General features: G+C 51.6%; 1 protein-coding gene across 1 annotated transcript in view; it reads right to left on the reverse strand.

The window, feature by feature from the left end:
* The window catches only part of LOC148138463 (immunoglobulin superfamily member 11-like), a 41339-nt gene that overhangs the window by 749 nt on the left and 17218 nt on the right, over positions 1–23372 (reverse strand). The window contains exons 2-6 of the mRNA XM_087981513.1: positions 15702–15859; positions 9396–9600; positions 3471–3626; positions 2123–2242; positions 1104–1246 (exon numbers count right to left, since the gene is read on the reverse strand). Of these exons, the coding sequence (XP_087837639.1) occupies positions 1104–1246; positions 2123–2242; positions 3471–3626; positions 9396–9600; positions 15702–15859 (782 nt within the window). The remainder of the gene's footprint in view (positions 1–1103; positions 1247–2122; positions 2243–3470; positions 3627–9395; positions 9601–15701; positions 15860–23372) is intronic.

Genomic DNA, 23372 nt, shown 5'->3' on the forward strand with positions numbered 1-23372 from the left:
CCCCTCCAGCCCCTCCACCCCCTCCCTATCTCTGTAACCCCCTCCAGCCCCTACACCCCTCCCTATCTCTGTAACCCCCTCCACCCCCTCCCTATCTCTGTAACCCCCTCCAGCCCCTACACCCCCTCCCTATCTCTGTAACCCCCTCCAGCCCCTACACCCCTCCCTATCTCTGTAACCCCCTCCAGCCCCTCCACCCCCTCCCTATCTCTGTAACCCCTCCAGCCCCTGCACCCCCTCCCTATCTCTGTAACCCCCTACACCCCCTCCCTATCTCTGTAAACCCCCTCCAGCCCCTACACCCCCTCCCTATCTCTGTCAGCCCCTACCCCCCCCTCCCTATCTCTGTAACCCCCTCCAGCCCCTGCACCCCCTCCCTATCTCTGTAACCCCCTACAACTCCTCCCTATCTCTGTAACCCCCTCCAGCCCCTACACCCCCTCCCTATCTCTGTCAGCCCCTACCCCCCCCCCTCCCTATCTCTGTAACCCCCTACCCCCCTACCCTATCTCTGTAACCCCCTCCAGCCTCTACACCCCCTCCCTATCTCTGTCAGCCCCTACCCCCCTACCCTATCTCTGTAACCCCCTCCAGCCCCTACACCCCCTCCCTATCTCTGTAACCCCCTCCAGCCCCTACACCCCCTCCCTATCTCTGTAACCCCCTACACCCCCTCCCTATCTCTGTCACCCAGTTCTGCTGTCCTGCCCATCCCTCTCCCATCCGATGTCTTTGTCCTGTTGGCTCTAGACAACTTTTCCCCCCCCGCCTCAATCTCCGCATCCCCCCTCCTGTCTGTCTGCTCTCTCTCTCTCCCTCCCCCCCCCAGTCCCATGCCTCACGCAGCTTGCACTGCTGCTTTCTCGGGTCGAGTCTAAGGGCCGTTTATGTGCGGCGTAGCTGGAGGGTTGAACTGGGCTGCCACGCGAATGCAGTTTGTTGTAAAGGACGCCACCTGCTGCAGCCTAGGCTCTGGAGAGGTCCCCTGTTGGACAGGCCCTTTCCCAGCAGAGGGGGGGGGGGGGTGGGGGGGGAATGGAGTGCTGATCCCACGGGATGTTACAGATGAGGAGCGCGGGCCCATCTGGGATGGCATCTCTCACCTGAACGTCCTGCCCTGCTCTCCACTGCTGCTTCCTGTTCTCCCAATGCAGCCAGAGAACCAACCCCACGAGGGTCAGCAGAACCACCGCCATTGTCATGGCGACGGCCAGGCCCACAGCCAGCGTGTTCGCCGGCTGCTCGACTGCCAAAAAGGAACAGCAAGATCCCATCAGGAAACCTGTTCACCACTGATGTTGGCTTCAAACAATAGCCAAGGATGGCTTCATGTTGAGTGACATCCCACAATCCCAATGGACCCAAACCCCTTCCCACTCACTCCCACTGCACACAATCCCAATGGACCCAAACCTCCTTCCCATTCACTCCCACCGCACACAATCCCAATGGACCCAAACCCCTTCCCGTTCACTCCCACCGCACACAATCCCAATGGACCCAAACCCCTTCCCGTTCACTCCCACCGCACACAATCCCAATGGACCCAAACCCCTTCCCGTTCACTCCCACCGCACACAATCCCAATGGACCCAAACCCCTTCCCGTTCACTCCCACTGCACACAATCCCAATGGACCCAAACCCCTTCCCATTCACTCCCACCGCACACAATCCCAATGGACCCAAACCCCTTCCCGTTCACTCCCACCGCACACAATCCCAATGGACCCAAACCCCTTCCCATTCACTCCCACCGCACACAATCCCAATGGACCCAAACCCCTTCCCATTCACTCCCACCGCACACAATCCCAATGGACCCAAACCCCTTCCCAATCACGCCCACTGCCCACAATCCCAATGGACCCAAACCACTTCCCATTCACTCCCACTGTACACAATCCCAATGGTCCCAAACCCCTTCCCGTTCACTCCCACCGCACACAATCCCAATGGACCCAAACCCCTTCCCATTCACTCCCACTGTACACAATCCCAATGGACCCAAACCCCTTCCCGTTCACTCCCACTGTACACAATCCCAATGGACCCAAACCCCTTCCCGTTCACTCCCACTGCACACAATCCCATTAAAAGCTTTGTTGATGTTTCAGACTCACAGATGGATAATTTGAGGAGGACTGAACAACTCTCTGATCCGAGTGAATTGGATGAGGTGCAGACATAGAGACCAGAACTCTCCACTGTGACATTGGGCAGCACAATAGCGCCACCATCAGCTGAAAGGAAAATAGCACAGAGTCCGACACAGGAAATATCCACAACACTGTCCCCCATCAAACACTCCCAGGACAGGGACAGCACGGGGTTAGATACAGAGTAAAGCTCCCTCTACACTGTCCCCCATCAAACAATCCCAGGACAGGGACAGCACGGGGTTAGATACAGAGTAAAGCTCCCTCTACACTGTCCCCCATCAAACACTCCCAGGACAGGGACAGCACGGGGTTAGATACAGAGTAAAGCTCCCTCTACACTGTCCCCCATCAAACACTCCCAGGACAGGGACAGCACGGTGTTAGATACAGAGTAAAGCTCCCTCTACACTGTCCCCCATCAAACACTCCCAGGACAGGGACAGCACAGGGTTAGATACAGAGTAAAGCTCTCTCTACACTGTCCCCCATCAAACACTCCCAGGACAGGGACAGCACGGGGTTAGAGACAGAGTAAAGCTCCCTCTACACTGTCCCCCATCAAACACTCCCAGGACAGGGACAGCACGGGGTTAGAGACAGAGTAAAGCTCCCTCTACACTGTCCCCCATCAAACCCTCCCAGGACAGGGACAGTACGGGGTTAGAGACAGAGTAAAGCTCCCTCTACACTGTCCCCCATCAAACACTCCCAGGACAGGGACAGCACGGGGTTAGATACAGAGTAAAACTCCCTCTACACTGTCCCCCCATCAAACACTCCCAGGACAGGGACAGCACGGGGTTAGATACAGAGTAAAGCTCTCTCTACACTGTTCCCCATCAAACACTCCCAGGACAGGGACAGCACGGGGTTAGATACAGAGTAAAGCTCCCTCTACACTGTCCCCATCAAACACTCCCAGGGACAGGGACAGCACGGGGTTAGATACAGAGTAAAGCTCCCTCTACACTGTCCCCCATCAAACACTCCCAGGACAGGGACAGCACGGGGTTAGATACAGAGTAAAGCTCCCTCTACACTGTCCCCATCAAACACTCCCAGGGACAGGGACAGCACGGGGTTAGATACAGAGTAAAGCTCCCTCTACACTGTCCCCCATCAAACACTCCCGGGACAGGGACAGCACGGGGTTAGATACAGAGTAAAGCTCCCTCTACACTGTCCCCCATCAAACACTCCCGGGACAGGGACAGCACGGGGTTAGATACAGAGTAAAGCTCCCTCTACACTGTCCCCCATCAAACACTCCCGGGACAGGGACAGCATGGGGGTTGCTCGATTCCCTTACTTTGGAACAGATGGATGGGGACATTATCCCTGGGATCCTCCTTCCACCAGCTGTAATGGGGTGGGGGGTTACCCACGCTGGATGTACAGGTCAGAGTGATGCTTCCTCCCAGATGGAGATCTCCGGCCGTGCTGCATATCGGGCTTGATGGGGACTCTGTGGGAATCCAGGCACACATTAGACGTATGAAAGCAGAGCCAGTTCCCTCTGTCACTCACTCTGTCTGTCTGTCTGTGTCTCACAGTCCCTCCTCCACCCTCTCTCAGTCTCTCTCTCTCTGTCTCTGTCTCTCTCTCTGTCTCTCTCTCCCTCTCACAGTCTCTCCCTCTCTGTCTCCCTCTCTCTCTCTCCCTCTCACAGTCTCTCCCTCTCTGTCTCCCTCTCTCTCTCCCTCTCACAGTCTCTCCCTCTCACAGTCTCTCCCTCTCTGTTTCCCTCTCCCTCTCCCTCTCACAGTCTCTCCCTCTCTGTCTCTCTCTCCCTCTCACAGTCTCTCCCTCTCTGTCTCCCTCTCACAGTCTCTCCCTTTCTGTCTCCCTCTCTCTCTCTCCCTCTCTGTCTCCCTCTCTCTCTCCCTCTCACAGTCTCTCCCTCTCTGTCTCCCTCTCTCTCTCCCTCTCTGTCTCCCTCTCTCTCCCTCTCACAGTCTCTCCCTCTCTCTCTCCCTCTCACAGTCTCTCCCTCTCTGTCTCCCTCTCAGTCTCTCCCTCTCTGTCTCCCTCTCTCTCTCCCTCTCACAGTCTCTCCCTCTCTGTCTCCCTCTCTCTCTCCCTCTCTGTCTCCCTCTCTCTCTCCCTCTCACAGTCTCTCCCTCTCTGTCTCCCTCTCTGTCTCCCTCTCTCTCTCCCTCTCACAGTCTCTCCCTCTCTCTGTCCCGCTCACAGTCTCTCCCTCTCTGTCTCCCTCTCCCAGTCTCTCCCTCTCTGTCTCCCTCTCTCTCTCCCTCTCACAGTCTCTCCCTCTCTGTCTTTCTCTCACAGTCTCTCCCTTTCTGTCTCCCTCTCTCTCTCCCTCTCTGTCTCCCTCTCTCTCTCCCTCTCACAGTCTCTCCCTCTCTGTCTCCCTCTCTCTCTCCCGCTCACAGTCTCTCCCTCTCTGTCTCCCTCTCCCAGTCTCTCCCTCTCTGTCTCCCTCTCTCTCTCCCTCTCACAGTCTCTCCCTCTCTGTCTCTCTCTCACAGTCTCTCCCTTTCTGTCTCCCTCTCTCTCTCCCTCTCTGTCTCCCTCTCTCTCTCCCTCTCACAGTCTCTCCCTCTCTGTCTCCCTCTCTCTCTCCCTCTCACAGTCTCTCCCTCTCTGTCTCCCTCTCTCTCTCCCTCTCACAGTCTCTCCCTCTCTGTCTCCCTCTCCCTCTCCCTCTCACAGTCTCCCCCTCTCTCTCTCTCTCTTTACCTTTCTATCTGGTATGTTCCTTTCTCTGTCTATCTTTCTGTTATTCCCAGTTATTCTGTCCTCTGTGTTTTATTCTACATACATCTACATCTCAAAACGGGGACATGAGATCGCTTTGGTAAAAAGGGTTAAAGAGAATCCAAAGGGATTTTATAAATATATTAAGGACAAAAGGCTAACTAGGGAGAGAATAGGACCCCTCAAAGATCAGCAAGGCAGCCTTTGTGTGGAGCCGCAGGAGATGGCGCACATAGTAAACGAGTATTTTGCATCAGTATTTACTGTGGAAAAGGATATGGAAGATATAGACTGTAGGGAAATAGATGGTGACGTCTTGAAAAATGCCCAGCTTACAGAGGAGGTAGTGCTGGATGTCTTGAAATGCATAAAAGTGGATAAATCCCCAGGACCTGATCAGGTGTACCCGAGAACTTTGTGGGAAGCTAGAGAAGTGATTGCTGGGCCTCTTACTGCGATATTTGTATCATCGATAGTCACAGGTGAGGTGCCGGAAGACTGAAGGTTGGCAAACGTGGTGCCACTGTTTAAGAAGGACGGTGGAGTTTAATTCAGATAAATGCGAGGTGCTGCATTTTGGGAAAGCAAATCTTAGCAGGACTTATACACTTAATGGTAAGGTCCTAGGGAGTGTTGCTGAACAAAGAGACCTTGGAGTGCAGGTTCATAGCTCCTTGAAAGTGGAGTCGCAGGTAGACAGGATAGTGAAGAAGGTGTTTGGTATGCTTTCCTTTATTGGTCAGAGTATTGAGTACAGGAGTTGGGAGGTCATGTTGCGGCTGTACAGGACATTGGTTAGGCCACTGTTGGAATATTGTGTGCAATTCTGGTCTCCTTCCTATCGGAAAGATGTTATGAAACTTGAAAGGGTTCAGAAAAGATTTACAAGGATGTTGCCAGGGTTGGAGGGTCTGAGCTACAGGGAGAGGCTGAACAGGCTGGGGCTGTTTTCCCTGGAGTGTCAGAGGTTGAGGGGTGACCTTATAGAGGTTTACAAAATTATGAGGGGCATGGACAGGGTAAATAGACAAAGTCTGTTTCCTCATGTCGGGGAGGCCAGAACTAGAGGGGCATAGGTTTCGGGTGAGAGGGGAAAGATATAAAAGAGACCTAAGGGGGCAACGTTTTCCCACAGAGGGTGGGACGTGTGTGGAATGAGCTGCCAGAGGATGACAGGTTGGACGTACAGTTAACGGAGCACTTCAAGCCAGCGTGTCCAGGAAGACAACCCACACGGGCCAAAGGCTTCACTTCACAAGCAATCATCCCAACAGCCACAAAAAAAAAAATGGAGCCGCGTTAAGACGTTATTTCAATGAGCTACCTCACACTGCAGCATCTGCCAACAGCAGAAGAAAAACATCTGCACAATGTTTTCAAGAAAAACGAGGGGTGGGGGGAGCCCAATAAAGATAATTCACCGATTCCTCCGAAACAAACCCACACAACGCAGCCAAAAGCTATCGCCACATTACCTAACATCAAAGACATATCAGAAATGACGTCCAGTCTACCCAGACCCCACAGGAGAACGTGAGGACTGCAGCTGCTGGGAATACCAGAATTGAAAAGTGTGGTGCTCCAGACAGACCCCACCACCAAGGATATATTTCCCCTCCCCACCCCTCTCAGCATTCAGGAGAGACCACTCCCTCCGCGACTCCCTCGTCAGGTCCACACACCCCCACCCACCAACCCAACCTCCACTCCCGGCACCTTCCCCTGCCACCGCGAGAAATGCAAAACTTGCGCCCTCACCTCCCTCCTCACCTCCCTCCAAGGCCCCAAGGGATCCTTCCATATCCACCACAAATTCACCTGCACCTCCACACACATCATCTATTGCATCCTCTGCACCCGATGTGGCCTCCTCTATATTGGGGAGACAGGCCGCCTACTTGCGGAGCGTTTCAGAGAACACCTCTGGGACACCCGGACCAACCAACCCAACCACCCTGTGGCTCAACACTTTAATTCCCCCTCCCACTCCACCAAGGACATGCAGGTCCTTGGGCTCCTCCATCGCCAGACCACGGCAACACGACGGCTGGAGGAAGAGCGCCTCATATTCCACCTAGGAACCCTCCAACCACAAGGGATGAACTCAGATTTCTCCAGCTTCCTCATTTTCCCCTCCCCCCACCTTATCTCAGTGCCAACCCCCCGAACTCAGCACCGCCTTCCTAACCTGCAATCTTCTTCCTGACCACTCCAGCCAACCACCCTCACCCTCATCTCCTTCCACCTATCGCATTCCCCGCGCCCCTCCCCCCAAATTCCCTCCCCCCTACCCTTTATCTCAGCCCGCTTGGCACACCCTCCTCATTCCTGAAGCAGGGCTTATGCCCGAAACGTCGATTCTCCTGCTCCTCAGATGCTACTCAGACCCCTCTTGGCATCATGATAGCCCAGAAAACTACCAACACACTTCAACAGTGACTAATGAATCTAAAGGATCCATCAGAGGCCACCGGCAAAAGTAACATCATTTACGAGCTGCCATGCAAGAACTGTTAAAAAAAAAACACTATCTTGGACAAACTAGCAAGCAATGTGCCACCAGGGTACGCGCACACCAACTGGCCACCAAAAGACATGACCCACTATCACTGGTTTCTATACATAGAGATAAAGAAGGACACCACTTTGACTGGGACAACACACACACACACACACACACACCCCCTCGGACAGGCAAGACAAAGTCGCACTACAGAATCCTTCAAGGCCTGGCATTCCAACCATAGCTCCATCAAATAAACACATTGATTGCGATCCTAACTACCTTCCCTTGCGAGAAAAGAACTGGAATTGACATCACCCCGCCTGAAGAAGCCAAGGCCTATATATCGAGAGGTGGGACACACCACCAGCCCTTCACCGGAGACTCTCACTGATGATGTCACCCAATCGTGGTGACGAAACGTCTGAAAACAGGCCTTCCAGCTCCGCGAGCAAACCTACATCTACACCTAGTGGTAAGGTCCTAGGGAGTGTTGCTGAACAAAGAGACCTTGGAGTGTAGGTTCAAAGCTCCTTGAAAGTGGAGTCACAGGTAGATAGGATAGTGAAGGCGGCGTTTGGTATGCTTTCCTTTATTGGTCAGAGTATTGAGTACAGGAGTTGGGAGGTCATGTTGCGGCTGTACAGGATATTGGTTAGGCCACTGTCGGAATATTGTGTGCAATTCTGGTCTCCTTCCTATCGGAAAGATGTTGTGAAACTTGAAAGGGCTCAGAAAAGATTTACAAGGATGTTGCCAGAGTTGGAGGGTCTGAGCTACAGGAAGAGGCTGAACAGGCTGGGGCTGTTTTCCCTGGAGCGTCGGAGGCTGAGGGGTGACCTTAGAGAGGTTTATAAAATCATGAGGGGCATGGATAGGGTAAATAGACAAAGTCTTTTCCCTGGGGTGGGAGGAGTCCAGAACTAGAGGGGCATAGGTTTATGGTGAGAGGGGAAAGATATAAAAGAGACCTAAGGGGGAACTTTTTCACCCAGAGGGTGGTACGTGTGTGGAATGAGCTGCCAGAGGATATGGTGGAGGCTGGTACAATTACAGCATTTAAGAGGCATCTGGATGGGTAGATGAATAGGAAGGGTTTGGAGGGATGTGGGCCGGGTGCTGGCAGGTGGGACTAGATTAATTTAGGATTAACCCTAAATTCCTAAAACACGGCAGAGATGAGTTGGACCAAAGCGTCTGTTTCCATGCTGTATATCTCTGCGTCTCTGTCTCATCCTTCACTCTCTGTCTGCTCTCTGTTTCTCTTCCACTCCCTGTTTCTCTGTATTTTCATGTCTCTCCCTCTGTCTCTTTCTCGCTCTCTCTTGTTATCTCTCTCCCTCTGTCTCTGTCTCTCTCTCCCTCTGTCTCTCTCTCCCTCTCTCTCCTGCTCTCTCTCTCTTGCTGTCTCTCTCCCTCTCTCTCTCTTGCTGTCTCTCTCCCTCTCTCTCTCTTGCTGTCTCTCTCCCTCTCTCTCTCTTGCTGTCTCTCTCCCTCTCTCTCTCCCCCCTCTCTCTCTCTCTCCCTCTGTCTCTCTCTCCCTCTCTCTCTCCCCCACCCCACCTCTCTCCCTCCGTCTCTCTCTTTCTCTCTTTGTGTCTCTTTCTTGCTGTCTCTCTCCCTGTCTCTGCGTCTCACCCTCTCTCTCCCAGTCTCTCTCTCTATCTCACCTACTGTCTGTCTGTCTCTCCCTCCGCCTTCCTCCCCTCCCTCTCTGTCTCTCTAGCTCACACACTCTCTCTCTCTCTGTCGCTCCCTGTCTATCTGTCCATCTCTGACTCAGTCTCCGCCTCTCTCTCTGTCTCTCCCTCTGTATTTGCATCTCCCTCTCTCCTTATATCTCCTTTCCAAGTCGCCCTCTGTCCACTTCAGGTATCATCTCACTCTGTGTCGCTATCTCTCCTGCTCCCTCTCTCTCTCTCTCTCTCTCTCTCGTCCAACATCTCTCCTTCTCTCTCTCCTTACTTCCTCCTCTATCTATCTCCCCTTCCATATCCCGTAAGTAGGACGTACCCAGAATGGACAGTTCCACCGGACGGATGAGACCCTGATGATTCCCAGCAGGATTCACCACCAGACACTGATACAGACCAGCGTCACCAGAACGGGTTCCCTCGATGGAGATTGTCCCCCGAAGCAAAGGGTTCCCCACAAAGGCCACTCGCTGCCTGAGATCCCATGGGGTCCTGCTAACCCTTCCGTCCTGGTACATAATAACCTGCAGGACAACAAAGGATAGGTGTGGGATAGGGAGAGTGGGATTAGACAGGGTGGGATATTAAAGGGAGCGGGGAGTGAGGGGGGAGAGTGGGATTAGACTGGGTGGGATATTAAAGGGAGCGGGGAGTGAGGGGGGAGAGTGGGATTAGACTGGGTGGGATATTAAAGGGAGTGGGGAGTGAGGGGGGAGAGTGGGATTAGACTGGGTGGGATATTAAAGGGAGCAGGTAGTGAGGGGGGAGAGTGGGATTAGACTGGGTGGGATATTAAAGGGAGTAGGGAGTGAGGGGGAGAATGGGATTAGACTGGGTGGGATATTAAAGGGAGTGGGGAGTGAGGGGGTGAGTGGGATTAGACTGGGTGGGATATTAAAGGGAGTAGGGAGTGAGGGGGAGAATGGGATTAGACTGGGTGGGATATTAAAGGGAGTGGGGAGTGAGGGGGGAGAGTGGGATTAGACTGGGTGGGATATTAAAGGGAGCGGGGAGTGAGGGGGGAGAGTGGGATTAGACTGGGTGGGATATTAAAGGGAGCGGGGAGTGAGGGGGGAGAGTGGGATTAGACTGGGTGGGATATTAAAGGGAGTGGGGAGTGAGGGGGGAGAGTGGGATGAGACTGGGTGGGATATTAAAGGGAGCAGGTAGTGAGGGGGGAGAGTGGGATTAGACTGGGTGGGATATTAAAGGGAGTAGGGAGTGAGGGGGAGAATGGGATTAGACTGGGTGGGATATTAAAGGGAGTGGGGAGTGAGGGGGTGAGTGGGATTAGACTGGGTGGGATATTAAAGGGAGTAGGGAGTGAGGGGGAGAATGGGATTAGACTGGGTGGGATATTAAAGGGAGTGGGGAGTGAGGGGGTGAGTGGGATTAGACTGGGTGGGATATTAAAGGGAGTGGGGAGTGAGAGGGAGAGTGGGATTAGACTGGGTGGGATATTAAAGGGAGTGTGGAGTGAGGGGGTGAGTGGGATTAGACTGGGTGGGATAAGAAAGAGAGTGGGGAGTGAGTGGGTGGAGAGTGGGATTAGACTGGGTGGGATATTAAAGGGTGTAGGGAGTGAGGGGGAGAATGGGATTAGACTGGGTGGGATATTAAAGGGAGTGGGGAGTGAGGGGGTGAGTGGGATTAGACTGGGTGGGATATTAAAGGGAGTGGGGAGTGAGGGCGGAGAGTGGGATTAGACTGGGTGGGATATTAAAGGGAGTAGGGAGTGAAGGGGAGAATGGGATTAGACTGGGTGGGATATTAAAGGGAATGGGGAGTGAGGAGGTGAGTGGGATTAGACTGGGTGGGATATTAAAGGGAGTGGGGAGTGAGGGGGAGAATGGGATTAGACTGGGTGGGATATTAAAGGGAGTGGGGAGTGAGGGCGGAGAGTGGGATTAGGCTGGTTGGGATATTAAAGGGAGTGGGGAGTGAGGGGGTGAGTGGGATTAGACTAGGTGGGATATTAAAGGGAGTGGGGAGTGAGGGGGAGAGTGGGATTACACTGGTTGGGATATTAAAGGGAGGGGGGAAAGAGGGGGGAGAATGGGATTAGGCTGGGTGGGATATTAAAGGGAGCGGGGAGTGAGGGGGGAGAGTGGGATTAGACTGGGTGGGATATTAAAGGGAGTGGGGAGTGAGGGGGGAGAGTGGGATTAGACTGGGTTGGATATTAAAGGGAGCGGGGAGTGAGGGGGGGGAGTGGGATTAGACTGGGTGGGATATTAAAGGGAGCGGGGAGAGAGGGGGTAGAGTGGGATTAGACTGGGTGGGATATTAAAGGGAGCGGGGAGTGAGGGGGGAGAGTGGTATTAGACTGGGTGGGATATTAAAGGGAGCGGGGAGAGAGGGGGGAGAGTGGGATTAGACTGGGTGGGATATTAAAGGGAGCGGGGAGTGAGGGGGGACAGGGGGATTAGACTGGGTGGGATATTAAAGGGAGTGGGGAGTGAGGGGGGTGAGTGAGATTAGACTGGTTGGGATATTAAAGGGAGCGGGGAGTGAGGGGGTGAGTGGGATTAGACTGGGTGGGATATTAAAGGGAGTGGGGAGTGAGGGGGGAGAGTAGGATTAGGCTGGGTGGGATATTAAAGGGAGCGGGTAGTGAGGGGGGAGAGTGGGATTAGACTGAGTGGGATATTAATGGTAGTGGGGAGTGAGGGGGAGAGTGGGATTAGACTGAGTGGGATATTAATGGTAGTGGGGAGTGAGGGGGAGAGTGGGATTAGACTGGGTGGGATATTAAATGGAGTAGGGAGTGAGGGGGGAGAGTGGGATTAGACTGGGTGGGATTTTAAAGGGAGCGGGGAGTGAGGGGGAGAGTGGGATTAGACTGGGTGGGATATTAATGGGAGTGGGGAGTGAGGGGGAGAGTGGGATTAGACTGGGTGGGATATTAAAGGGAGCGGGGAGTGAGGGGGGACAGGGGGATTAGACTGGGTGGGATATTAAAGGGAGTGTGTAGTGAGGGGGAGAGTGGGATTAGACTGGTTGGGATATTAAAGGGAGCGGGGAGTGAGGGGGAGAGTGGGATTAGACTGAGTGGGATATTAATGGGAGTGGGGAATGAGGGGGAGAGTGGGATTAGACTGGGTGGGATATTAAAGGGAGTAGGGAGTGAGGGGGGAGAGTGGGATTAGACTGGGTGGGATATTAAAGGGAGCGGGGAGTGAGGGGGAGAGTGGGATTAGACTGGGTGGGATATTAAAGGGAGTGGGGAGTGAGGGGGGAGAGTGGGATTAGACTGGGTGGGATACTATACGGAGCGGGGAGTGAGGGGGGAGAGTGGGATTAGACTGGGTGGGATATTAAAGGAGTGGGGAGTGAGGGCGGAGAGTGGGATTAGACTGGGTGGAACATTAAAGGGAGTGGGGAGTGAGGGGGGAGAGTGGGATTAGACTGGGTGGGATATTAAAGAGAGCGGGGAGAGAGGGGGGAGAGTGGGATTAGACTGGGTGGGATATTAAAGGGAGCGGGGAGAGAGGGGGGAGATGGGTTTAGACTCGGTGGGATATTTAAGGGAGCGGGGAGTGAGGGGGGAGAGTGGGATTAGGCTGGTTGGGATATTAAAGGGAGCGCGGAGTGAGGGGGTGAGTGGGATTAGACTGGGTGGGATATTAAAGGGAGTGGGGAGTGAGGGGGAGAGTGGGATTAGACTGGGTGGGATATTAAAGGGAGTGGGTAGTGAGGGGGAGAGTGGCATTAGACTGGGTGGGATATTAAAGGGAGCGGGTAGTGAGGGGGGAGAGTGGGATTAGACTGGGTGCGACATTAAAGGGAGCGGGGAGTGAGGGGGAGAGTGGGTTTAGACTGGGTGGGATATTAAAGGGAGGGGGGAGTGAGGGGGGAGAGTGGGATTAGACTGGGTGGGATATTAAAGGGAGGGGGGAGTGAGGGGGGAGAGTGGGATTAGACTGGGTGGGATATTAAAGGGAGGGGGGAGTGAGGGGGGAGAGTGGGATTAGACTGGGTGGGATATTAAAGGGACCGGCGGAGTGAGGGGGGAGAGTGGGATTAGACTGGGTGGGATATTAAAGGGAGCGGGGAGTGAGGGAGGTGATTGGGATTAGACTGGGTGGGATATTAAAGGGAGCGGGGAGTGAGGGGGGAGAGTGGGATTAGACTTGGTGGGATATTAATGGGAGTGGGGAGTGAGGGGGGAGAGTGGGATTAGACTGGGTGGGATATTAAAGGGAGCGGGGAGTGAGGGGGGAGAGTGGGATTAGACTGGGTGGGATATTAAAGGGAGTGGGGAGTGAGGGGGGAGAGTGGGATTAGACTGGGTGGGATATTAAAGGGAGGGGGGAGTGAGGGGGGAGAGTGGGATTAGACTGGGTGGGATATTAAAGGGAGGGGGGAGTGAGGGGGGAGAGTGGGATTAGACTGGGTGGGATATTAAAGGGACCGGCGGAGTGAGGGGGGAGAGTGGGATTAGACTGGGTGGGATATTAAAGGGAGCGGGGAGTGAGGGAGGTGATTGGGATTAGACTGGGTGGGATATTAAAGGGAGCGGGGAGTGAGGGGGGAGAGTGGGATTAGACTTGGTGGGATATTAATGGGAGCGGGGAGTGAGGGGGGAGAGTGGGATTAGACTTGGTGGGATATTAAAGGGAGCGGGGAGTAAGGGGGGAGAGTGGGATTAGACTGGGTGGGATATTAAAGGGAGCGGGGAGTGAGGGGGGAGTGTGGGATTAGACTGGGTGGGATATTAAACGGAGCGGGGAGTGATGGGGGAGAGTGGGATTAGACTGGGTGGGATATTAAAGGGAGTGGGGAGTGAGGGGGGAGAGTGGGATTAGGCTGGGTGGGATATTAAAGGGAGTGGGGAGTGAGGGGGAGAGTGGGATTAGACTGGGTGGGATATTAAAGGGAGCGGGGAGTGAGGGGGGAGAGTGGGATTAGACTGGTTGGGATATTAAAGGGAGCGGGGAGAGAGGGGGGAGAGTGTGATTAGACTGGGTGGGATATTTAAGGGAGCGGGGACTGAGGGGGGAGAGTGGGATTAGGCTGGTTGGGATATTAATGGTATCGGGGAGTGAGGGGGTGAGTGGGATTAGACTGGGTGGGATATGAAAGGGAGTGGGGAGTGAGGGGGGAGAGTGGGATTAGGCTGGGTGGGATATTAAAGGGAGCGGGGAGTGAGGGGGGAGAGTGGGATTAGACTGGGTGGGATATTAAAGGGAGTGGGGAGTGAGGGGGAGATTGGGATTAGACTGGGTGGAATATTAAAGGGAGCGGGGAGTGAGGGGGGAGAGTGGGATTAGACTGGGTGGGATATTAAAGGGAGCGGGGAGAGAGGGGGGAGAGTGGGATTAGACTGGGTGGGATATTAAAGGGAGTGGGGAGTGAGGGGGAGAGTGGGATTAGGCTGGTTGGGATATTAAAGGGAGCGGGGAGTGATGGGGTGAGTGGGATTAGACTGGGTGGGATATTAAAGGGAGTGGGGTGTGAGGGGGGAGAGTGGGATTAGACTGGGTGGGATATTAAAGGGAGTGGGGAGTAAGGGGAGAGAGTGGGATTAGACTGGTTGGGATATTAAAGGGAGCGGGGAGTGATGGGGTGAGTGGGATTAGACTGGGTGGGATATTAAAGGGAGTGGGGTGTGAGGGGGGAGAGTGGGATTAGACGGGTGGGATATTAAAGGGAGTGGGGAGTAAGGGGAGAGAGTGGGATTAGACTGGGTGGGATATTAAAGGGAGTCAGGAGTGAGGGGGGAGAGTGGGATTAGACTGGGTGGGATATTAAAGGGAGTGGGGAGTGAGGGGGAGAGTGGGATTAGACTGGGTGGGATATTAAAGGGAGTGGGGAGTGAGGGGGAGAGTGGGATTAGACTGGGTGGGATATTAAAGGGAGGAGGGAGTGAGGGGGTGAGTGGGATTAGACTGGGTGCGATATTAAAGGGAGCGGGGAGTGAGGGGGAGAGTGGGATTAGACTGGGTGGGATATTAAAGGGAGTGGGGAGTGAGGGGGGAGAGTGGGATTAGACTGGGTGGGATATTAAAGGGAGCGGGGAGTGAGGGGGAGAATGGGATGAGACTGGGTGGGATATTAAAGGGAGTGGGGAGTGAGGGGGAGAGTGGGATTAGACTGGGTGGGATATTAAAGGGAGTGGGGAGTGAGGGGGAGAGTGGGATTAGACTGGGTGGGATATTAAAGGGAGTGGGGAGTGAGGGGGAGATTGGGATTAGACTGGGTGGGATATTAAAGGGAGCGGGGAGTGAGGGGGGAGAGTGGGATTAGACTGGGTGGGATATTAAAGGGAGTGGGGAGTGAGGGGGAGAGTGGGATTAGACTGGGTGGGATATTAAAGGGAGTGGGGAGTGAGGGGGAGAGTGGGATTAGACTGGGTGGGATATTAAAGGGAGTGGGGAGTGAGGGGGGAGAGTGGGATTAGACTGGGTGGGATATTAAAGGGAGCGGGGAGTGAGGGGGGAGAGTGGGATTAGACTGGGTGGGATATTAAAGGGAGTGGGGAGTGAGGGGGGAGAGTGGGATTAGACTGGGTGGGATATTAAAGGGAGTGGGGAGTGAGGGGGAGATTGGGATTAGACTGGGTGGGATATTAAAGGGAGCGGGGAGTGCGGGAGCAGGTTGAGAAGTGAGCTGCGATGTTCACCTGAAATGGTTGTGTCATGCTGCCCTTGGGGCTGAATGTCCACACGATATGGAGACGCGATGAGTCATCACATTTTGGGAATTCACATGGTAGCACAGCCATGTCTCCCCGGGTTACGACAACACGAGGAAAACTAACTGCGTAAACCAAACTCACAGCTGTAATTCCAATGAGAGATTAGATTAGATTACTTACAGTGTGGAAACAGGCCCTTCGGCCCAACAAGTCCACACCGACCCGCCGAAGCGCAACCCACCCATACCCTTACATTTACCCCTTTAACCTAACACTATGGGCAATTTAGCATGGCCAATTCACCTGACCTGCACATCTTTGGACTGTGGGAGGAAACCGGAGCACCCGGAGGAAACCCACGCAGACACGGGGAGAATGTGCAAACTCCACACAGTCAGTCGCCTGAGGCGGGAATTGAACCCGGGTCTCTGGCGCTATGAGGCAGCAGTGCTAACCACTGTGCCACCGTGCCACCCACAGATTGTTACACCATGACTTTCACATTACTGAGCACCTCGATTAGATTCCAGTCAGTAACTCACTCCCGGGGTATCTGTTATTCTGTATATAACCCACCCTGAACCCCTCGATTAGATTCCAGTCTGTAACTCACTCCCGGGGTATCTGTTATTCTGTCTATAACCCACCCTGAACCCCTCGATTAGATTCCAGTCTGTAACTCACTCCCGGGGTATCTGTTATTCTGTATATAACCCACCCCAAACCCCTCGATTAGATTGAAGTCTGTAACTCACTTCCAGGTTTCTGTTATTCTGTATATAACCCACCCTGAACCCCTCAATTGGATTCCAGTCTGTAACTCACTCCCGGCTATCTGTTATTCTGTGTATAAACCACCCCGAACCCCTCGATTAGATTCCAGTCTGTAACTCCCTCCCGGGGTATCTGTTATTCTGTATATAAACCAAACTGAACCCCTCGATTAGATTCCAGTCTGTAACTCACTCCCGGGGTATCTGTTATTCTGTATTTAAACCAAACTGAACCCCTCGATTAGATTCTAGTCTGTAACTCACTCCCGTGTATCTGTTATTCTGTATTTAACCCACCCTGAGCCCCTCGATTAGATTCCAGTCTGTAACTCAGTCCCGGGTATCTGTTATTCTGATCATAACCCACCCTGAACCCCTCGATTAGATTCCAGTCTGTAACACCCTCCCGCGGTATCTGTTATTCTGTATATAACCCATCCTGAACCCCTCGATTAGATTCCAGTCTGTAACTCCCTCCCGGGGTATCTGTTATTCTGTATATAACCCACCCTGAACCCCTCGATTAGATCCCAGTCTGTAATTCACTCCCGTGTATCTGTTATTGTGTATATAACCCACCCTGAACCCCTCGATTAGATTCCAGTCTGTAACTCACTCCCGGGGTATCTGTTATTCTGTATATAACCCACCCTGAACCCCTCGATTAGATTCCAGTCTGTAACTCACTCCCGGGTATCTGTTATTCTGTATATAACCCACCCTGAACCCCTCGATTAGATTCCAGTCTGTAACTCACTCCCGGGGTATCTGTTATTCTGTATATAACCCACCCTGAACCCCTCGATTAGATTCCAATCTGTAACTCACTCCGGGGTATCTGTTATTCTGTATATAACCCACCCTGAACCCCTCGATTAGATTCCAGTCTGTAACTCCCTCCCGGGGTATCTGTTATTCTGTACATAACCCACCCTGAACCCCTCGATTAGATTCCAGTCTGTAACTCCCTCCCGGGGTATCTGTTATTCTGTATATAACCCACCCTGAACCCCTCGATTAGATTCCAGTCTGTAACTCACTCCCGGGGTATCTGTTATTCTGTATATAACCCACCCTGAACCCCTCGATTAGATTCCAGTCTGTAACTCACTCCCGGGTATCTGTTATTCTGTATATGACCCACCCTGAACCCCTCGATTAGATTCCAATCTGTAACTCACTCCCGGGTATCTGTTAATCTGTATATAACCCACCCTGAACCCGTCGATTAGATTCCAATCTGTAACTCACTCCCGGGCTATCTGTTATTCTGTATATAACCCACCCTGAACCCCTCGATTAGATTCCAGTCTGTAACTCACTCCGGGGTATCTGTTATTCTGTATATAACCCACGCTGAACCCCTCGATTAGATTCCAGTCTGTAACTCCCTCCCGGGGTATCTGTTATTCTGTATATAACCCACCCTGAACCCCTCGATTAGATTCCAGTCTGTAACTCCCTCCCGGGGTATCTGTTATTCTGTATATAACCCACCCTGAACCCCTCGATTAGATTCCAGTCTGTAACTCATTCCGGGGAATCTGTTATTCTGTACATAACCCACCCTGAACCCCTCGATTAGATTCCAGTCTGTAACTCCCTCCCGGGGTATCTGTTATTCTGTATATAACCCACCCTGAACCCCTCGATTAGATTCCAGTCTGTAACTCCCTCCCGGGGTATCTGTTATTCTGTATATAACCCACCCTGAACCCGTCGATTAGATTCCAATCTGTAACTCACTCCGGGGTATCTGTTATTCTGTATATAACCCACCCTAAACCCCTCGATTAGATTCCAGTCTGTAACTCACTCCCGGGTATCTGTTATTCTGTATATAACCCACCCTGAACCCCTCGATTAGATTCCAGTCTGTAACTCACTCCGGGGTATCTGTTATTCTGTATATAACCTACCCTGAACCCCTCGATTAGATTCCAGTCTGTAATTCAGTCCCGGGTATCTGTTATTCTGTATATAACCCACCCTGAACCCCTCGATTAGATTCCAGTCTGTAATTCACTCCCCGGGTATCTGTTATTCTGTATATAACCCACCCTGAACTCCCCGATTAGATTCCAGTCTGTAACTCACTCCGGGGTATCTGTTATTCTGTATATAACCTACCCTGAACCCCTCGATTAGATTCCAGTCTGTAATTCAGTCCCGGGTATCTGTTATTCTGTATATAACCCACCCTGAACCCCTCGATTAGATTCCAGTCTGTAATTCACTCCCCGGGTATCTGTTATTCTGTATATAACCCACCCTGAACTCCCCGATTAGATTCCAGTCTGTAACTCACTCCTGGGGTATCTGTTATTCTGTATATAACCCAAACTGAACCCCTCGATTAGATTCCAGTCTGTAACTCACTCCCGGGGTATCTGTTATTCTGTATATAACCCACCCTGAACCCCTCGATTAGATTCCAGTCTGTAACTCACTCCCGGGTATCTGTTATTCTGTATATAACCCACCCTGAACCCCTCGATTAGATTCCAGTCTGTAACTCACTCCCGGGTATCTGTTATTCTGTATATAACCCACCCTGAACCCCTCGATTAGATTCCAGTCTGTAACTCACTCCCGGGGTATCTGTTATTCTGTATATAACCCACCCTGAACCCCTCGATTAGATTCCAGTCTGTAACTCACTCCCGGGGTATCTGTTATTCTGTATATAACCCACCCTGAACCCCTCGATTAGATTCCAGTCTGTAACTCACTCCCGGGGTATCTGTTATTCTGTATATAACCCACCCCAAACCCCTCGATTAGATTGAAGTCTGTAACTCACTTCCAGGTTTCTGTTATTCTGTATATAACCCACCCTGAACCCCTCAATTGGATTCCAGTCTGTAACTCACTCCCGGCTATCTGTTATTCTGTGTATAAACCACCCCGAACCCCTCGATTAGATTCCAGTCTGTAACTCCCTCCCGGGGTATCTGTTATTCTGTATATAAACCAAACTGAACCCCTCGATTAGATTCCAGTCTGTAACTCACTCCCGGGGTATCTGTTATTCTGTATATAAACCAAACTGAACCCCTCGATTAGATTCCAGTCTGTAACTCACTCCCGTGTATCTGTTATTCTGTATTTAACCCACCCTGAGCCCCTCGATTAGATTCCAGTCTGTAACTCAGTCCCGGGTATCTGTTATTCTGATCATAACCCACCCTGAACCCCTCGATTAGATTCCAGTCTGTAACACCCTCCCGCGGTATCTGTTATTCTGTATATAACCCATCCTGAACCCCTCGATTAGATTCCAGTCTGTAACTCCCTCCCGGGGTATCTGTTATTCTGTATATAACCCACCCTGAACCCCTCGATTAGATTCCAGTCTGTAACTCACTCCCGGGTATCTGTTATTCTGTATATGACCCACCCTGAACCCCTCGATTAGATTCCAATCTGTAACTCACTCCCGGGTATCTATTAATCTGTATATAACCCACCCTGAACCCGTCGATTAGATTGCAATCTGTAACTCACTCCCGGGCTATCTGTTATTCTGTATATAACCCACCCTGAACCCCTCGATTAGATTCCAGTCTGTAACTCACTCCGGGGTATCTGTTATTCTGTATATAACCCACGCTGAACCCCTCGATTAGATTCCAGTCTGTAACTCCCTCCCGGGGTATCTGTTATTCTGTATATAACCCACCCTGAACCCCTCGATTAGATTCCAGTCTGTAACTCCCTCCCGGGGTATCTGCTATTCTGTATATAACCCACCCTGAACCCCTCGATTAGATTCCAGTCTGTAACTCACTCCGGGGTATCTGTTATTCTGTATATAACCCACCCTGAACCCCTCGATTAGATTCCAGTCTGTAACTCACTCCGGGGTATCTGTTATTCTGTACATAACCCACCCTGAACCCCTCGATTAGATTCCAGTCTGTAACTCCCTCCCGGGGTATCTGTTATTCTGTATATAACCCACCCTGAACCCCTCGATTAGATTCCAGTCTGTAACTCCCTCCCGGGGTATCTGTTATTCTGTATATAACCCACCCTGAACCCGTCGATTAGATTCCAATCTGTAACTCACTCCGGGGTATCTGTTATTCTCTATATAACCCACCCTGAACCCCTCGATTAGATTCCAGTCTGTAACTCACTCCGGGGTATCTGTTATTCTGTATATTCCCTACCCTGAACCCCTCGATTAGATTCCAGTCTGTAATTCAGTCCCGGGTATCTGTTATTCTGTATATAACCCACCCTGAACCCCTCGATTAGATTCCAGTCTGTAATTCACTCCCCGGGTATCTGTTATTCTGTATATAACCCACCCTGAACTCCCCGATTAGATTCCAGTCTGTAACTCACTCCTGGGGTATCTGTTATTCTGTATATAACCCAAACTGAACCCCTCGATTAGATTCCAGTCTGTAACTCACTCCCGGGGTATCTGTTATTCTGTATATAACCCACCCTGAACCCCTCGATTAGATTCCAGTCTGTAACTCACTCCCGGGTATCTGTTATTCTGTATATAACCCACCCTGAACCCCTCGATTAGATTCCAGTCTGTAACTCACTCCCGGGTATCTGTTATTCTGTATATAACCCACCCTGAACCCCTCGATTAGATTCCAGTCTGTAACTCACTCCCGGGGTATCTGTTATTCTGTACGTAACCCACCCTGAACCCCTCGATTAGATTCCAGTCTGTAACTCACTCCCGGGGTGTCTGTTATTCTCTATATAACCCACCCTGAACCCCTCGATTAGATTCCAGTCTGTAACTCCCTCCCGGGGTATCTGTTATTCTGTATATAACCCACCCTGAACCCCTCGAATAGATTCCAGTCTGTAACTCACTCCCGTGTATCTGTTATTGTGTATATAACCCACCCTGAACCCCTCGATTAGATTCCAGTCTGTAACTCACTCCCAGGTATCTGTTATTCTGTATGTAACGCACTGTGAACCCCTCGATTATATTCCCGTCTGTACCTCACTGCCGGGTATCTGTAATTCTGTACACATAACCCACCCTGAACCCCTCGATTAGATTCCAGTCTGTAACTCCCTCCCGGGGTATCTGTTATTCTGTATGTAACGCACTGTGAACCCCTCGATTATATTCCCGTCTGTACCTCACTGCCGGGTATCTGTAATTCTGTACACATAACCCACCCTGAACCCCTCGATTAGATTCCAGTCTGTAACTCACTCCCGTGTATCTGTTATTGTGTATATAACCCACCCTGAACCCCTCGATTAGATTCCAGTCTGTAACTCACTCCCAGGTATCTGTTATTCTGTATGTAACGCACTGTGAACCCCTCGATTATATTCCCGTCTGTACCTCACTGCCGGGTATCTGTAATTCTGTACACATAACCCACCCTGAACCCCTCGATTAGATTCCAGTCTGTAACTCCCTCCCGGGGTATCTGTTATTCTGTATATAACCCACCCTGAACCCCTCGATTAGATTCCAGTCTGTAACTCCCTCCCGGGGTATCTGTTATTCTGTATATAACCCACCCTGAACCCGTCGATTAGATTCCAATCTGTAACTCACTCCGGGGTATCTGTTATTCTGTATATAACCCACCCTGAACCCCTCGATTAGATTCCAGTCTGTAACTCACTCCGGGGTATCTGTTATTCTGTATATAACCTCCCCTGAACCCCTCGATTAGATTCCAGTCTGTAATTCAGTCCCGGGTATCTGTTATTCTGTATATAACCCACCCTGAACCCCTCGATTAGATTCCAGTCTGTAATTCAGTCCCGGGTATCTGTTATTCTGTATATAACCCACCCTGAACCCCTCGATTAGATTCCAGTCTGTGACTCCCTCCCGGGGTATCTGTTATTCTGTCTCTAACCCACCCTGAACCCCTCGATTAGATTCCAGTCTGTAACTCACTCCCGTGTATCTGTTATTGTGTATATAACCCACCCTGAACCCCTCGATTAGATTCCAGTCTGTAACTCACTCCCGGTTATCTGTTATTCTGTATATAACCCACCCTGAACCCCTCGATTAGATTCCAGTCTGTAACTCACTCCCGGGGTATCTGTTATTCTGTATATAACCCACCCTGAACCCGTGGATTAGATTCCAATCTGTCACTCACTCCCGAGTATCTGTTATTCTGTATATAACCCACCCTGAGCCCCTCGATTAGATTCCAGTCTGTAATTCACTCCCCGGGTATCTGTTATTCTGTATATAACCCACCCTGAACTCCCCGATTAGATTCCAGTCTGTAACTCACTCCTGGGGTATCTGTTATTCTGTATATAACCCACCCTGAACTCCCCGATTAGATTCCAGTCTGTAACTCACTCCCGGGGTATCTGTTATTCTGTATATAACCCACCCTGAACCCCTCGATTAGATTCCAATCTGTAACTCACTCCTGGGATATCTGTTATTCTGTATATAACCCACCCTGAACACCTCGATTAGATTCCAGACTGTAACTCTCTCCCGGGGTATCTGTTATTCTGTATATAACCCACCCTGAACCCCTCGATTAGATTCCAGTCTGTAACTCACTCCTGGGGTATCTGTTATTCTGTATATAACCCACCCTGAACCCCTCGATTAGATTCCAATCTGTAACTCACTCCTGGGATATCTGTTATTCTGTATATAACCCACCCTGAACACCTCGATTAGATTCCAGACTGTAACTCTCTCCCGGGGTATCTGTTATTCTGTATATAACCCACCCTGAACCCCCCGATTAGATTCCAGTCTGTAACTCACTTCTGGGGTATCTGTTATTCTGTATATAAACCACCCTGAACCCCTCGATTCGATTCCAGTTTGTAAGTCCCTCCCGGGGTATCTGTTATTCTGTATATAACCCACCCTGAACTCCCCGATTAGATT

The sequence above is a fragment of the Chiloscyllium plagiosum genome, unplaced genomic scaffold, assembly GCF_037043375.1.
Source record: "Chiloscyllium plagiosum isolate Xiang-an unplaced genomic scaffold, Cpla_swu_hap1 HiC_scaffold_40, whole genome shotgun sequence".
Lineage (NCBI taxonomy): Eukaryota > Metazoa > Chordata > Chondrichthyes > Orectolobiformes > Hemiscylliidae > Chiloscyllium > Chiloscyllium plagiosum.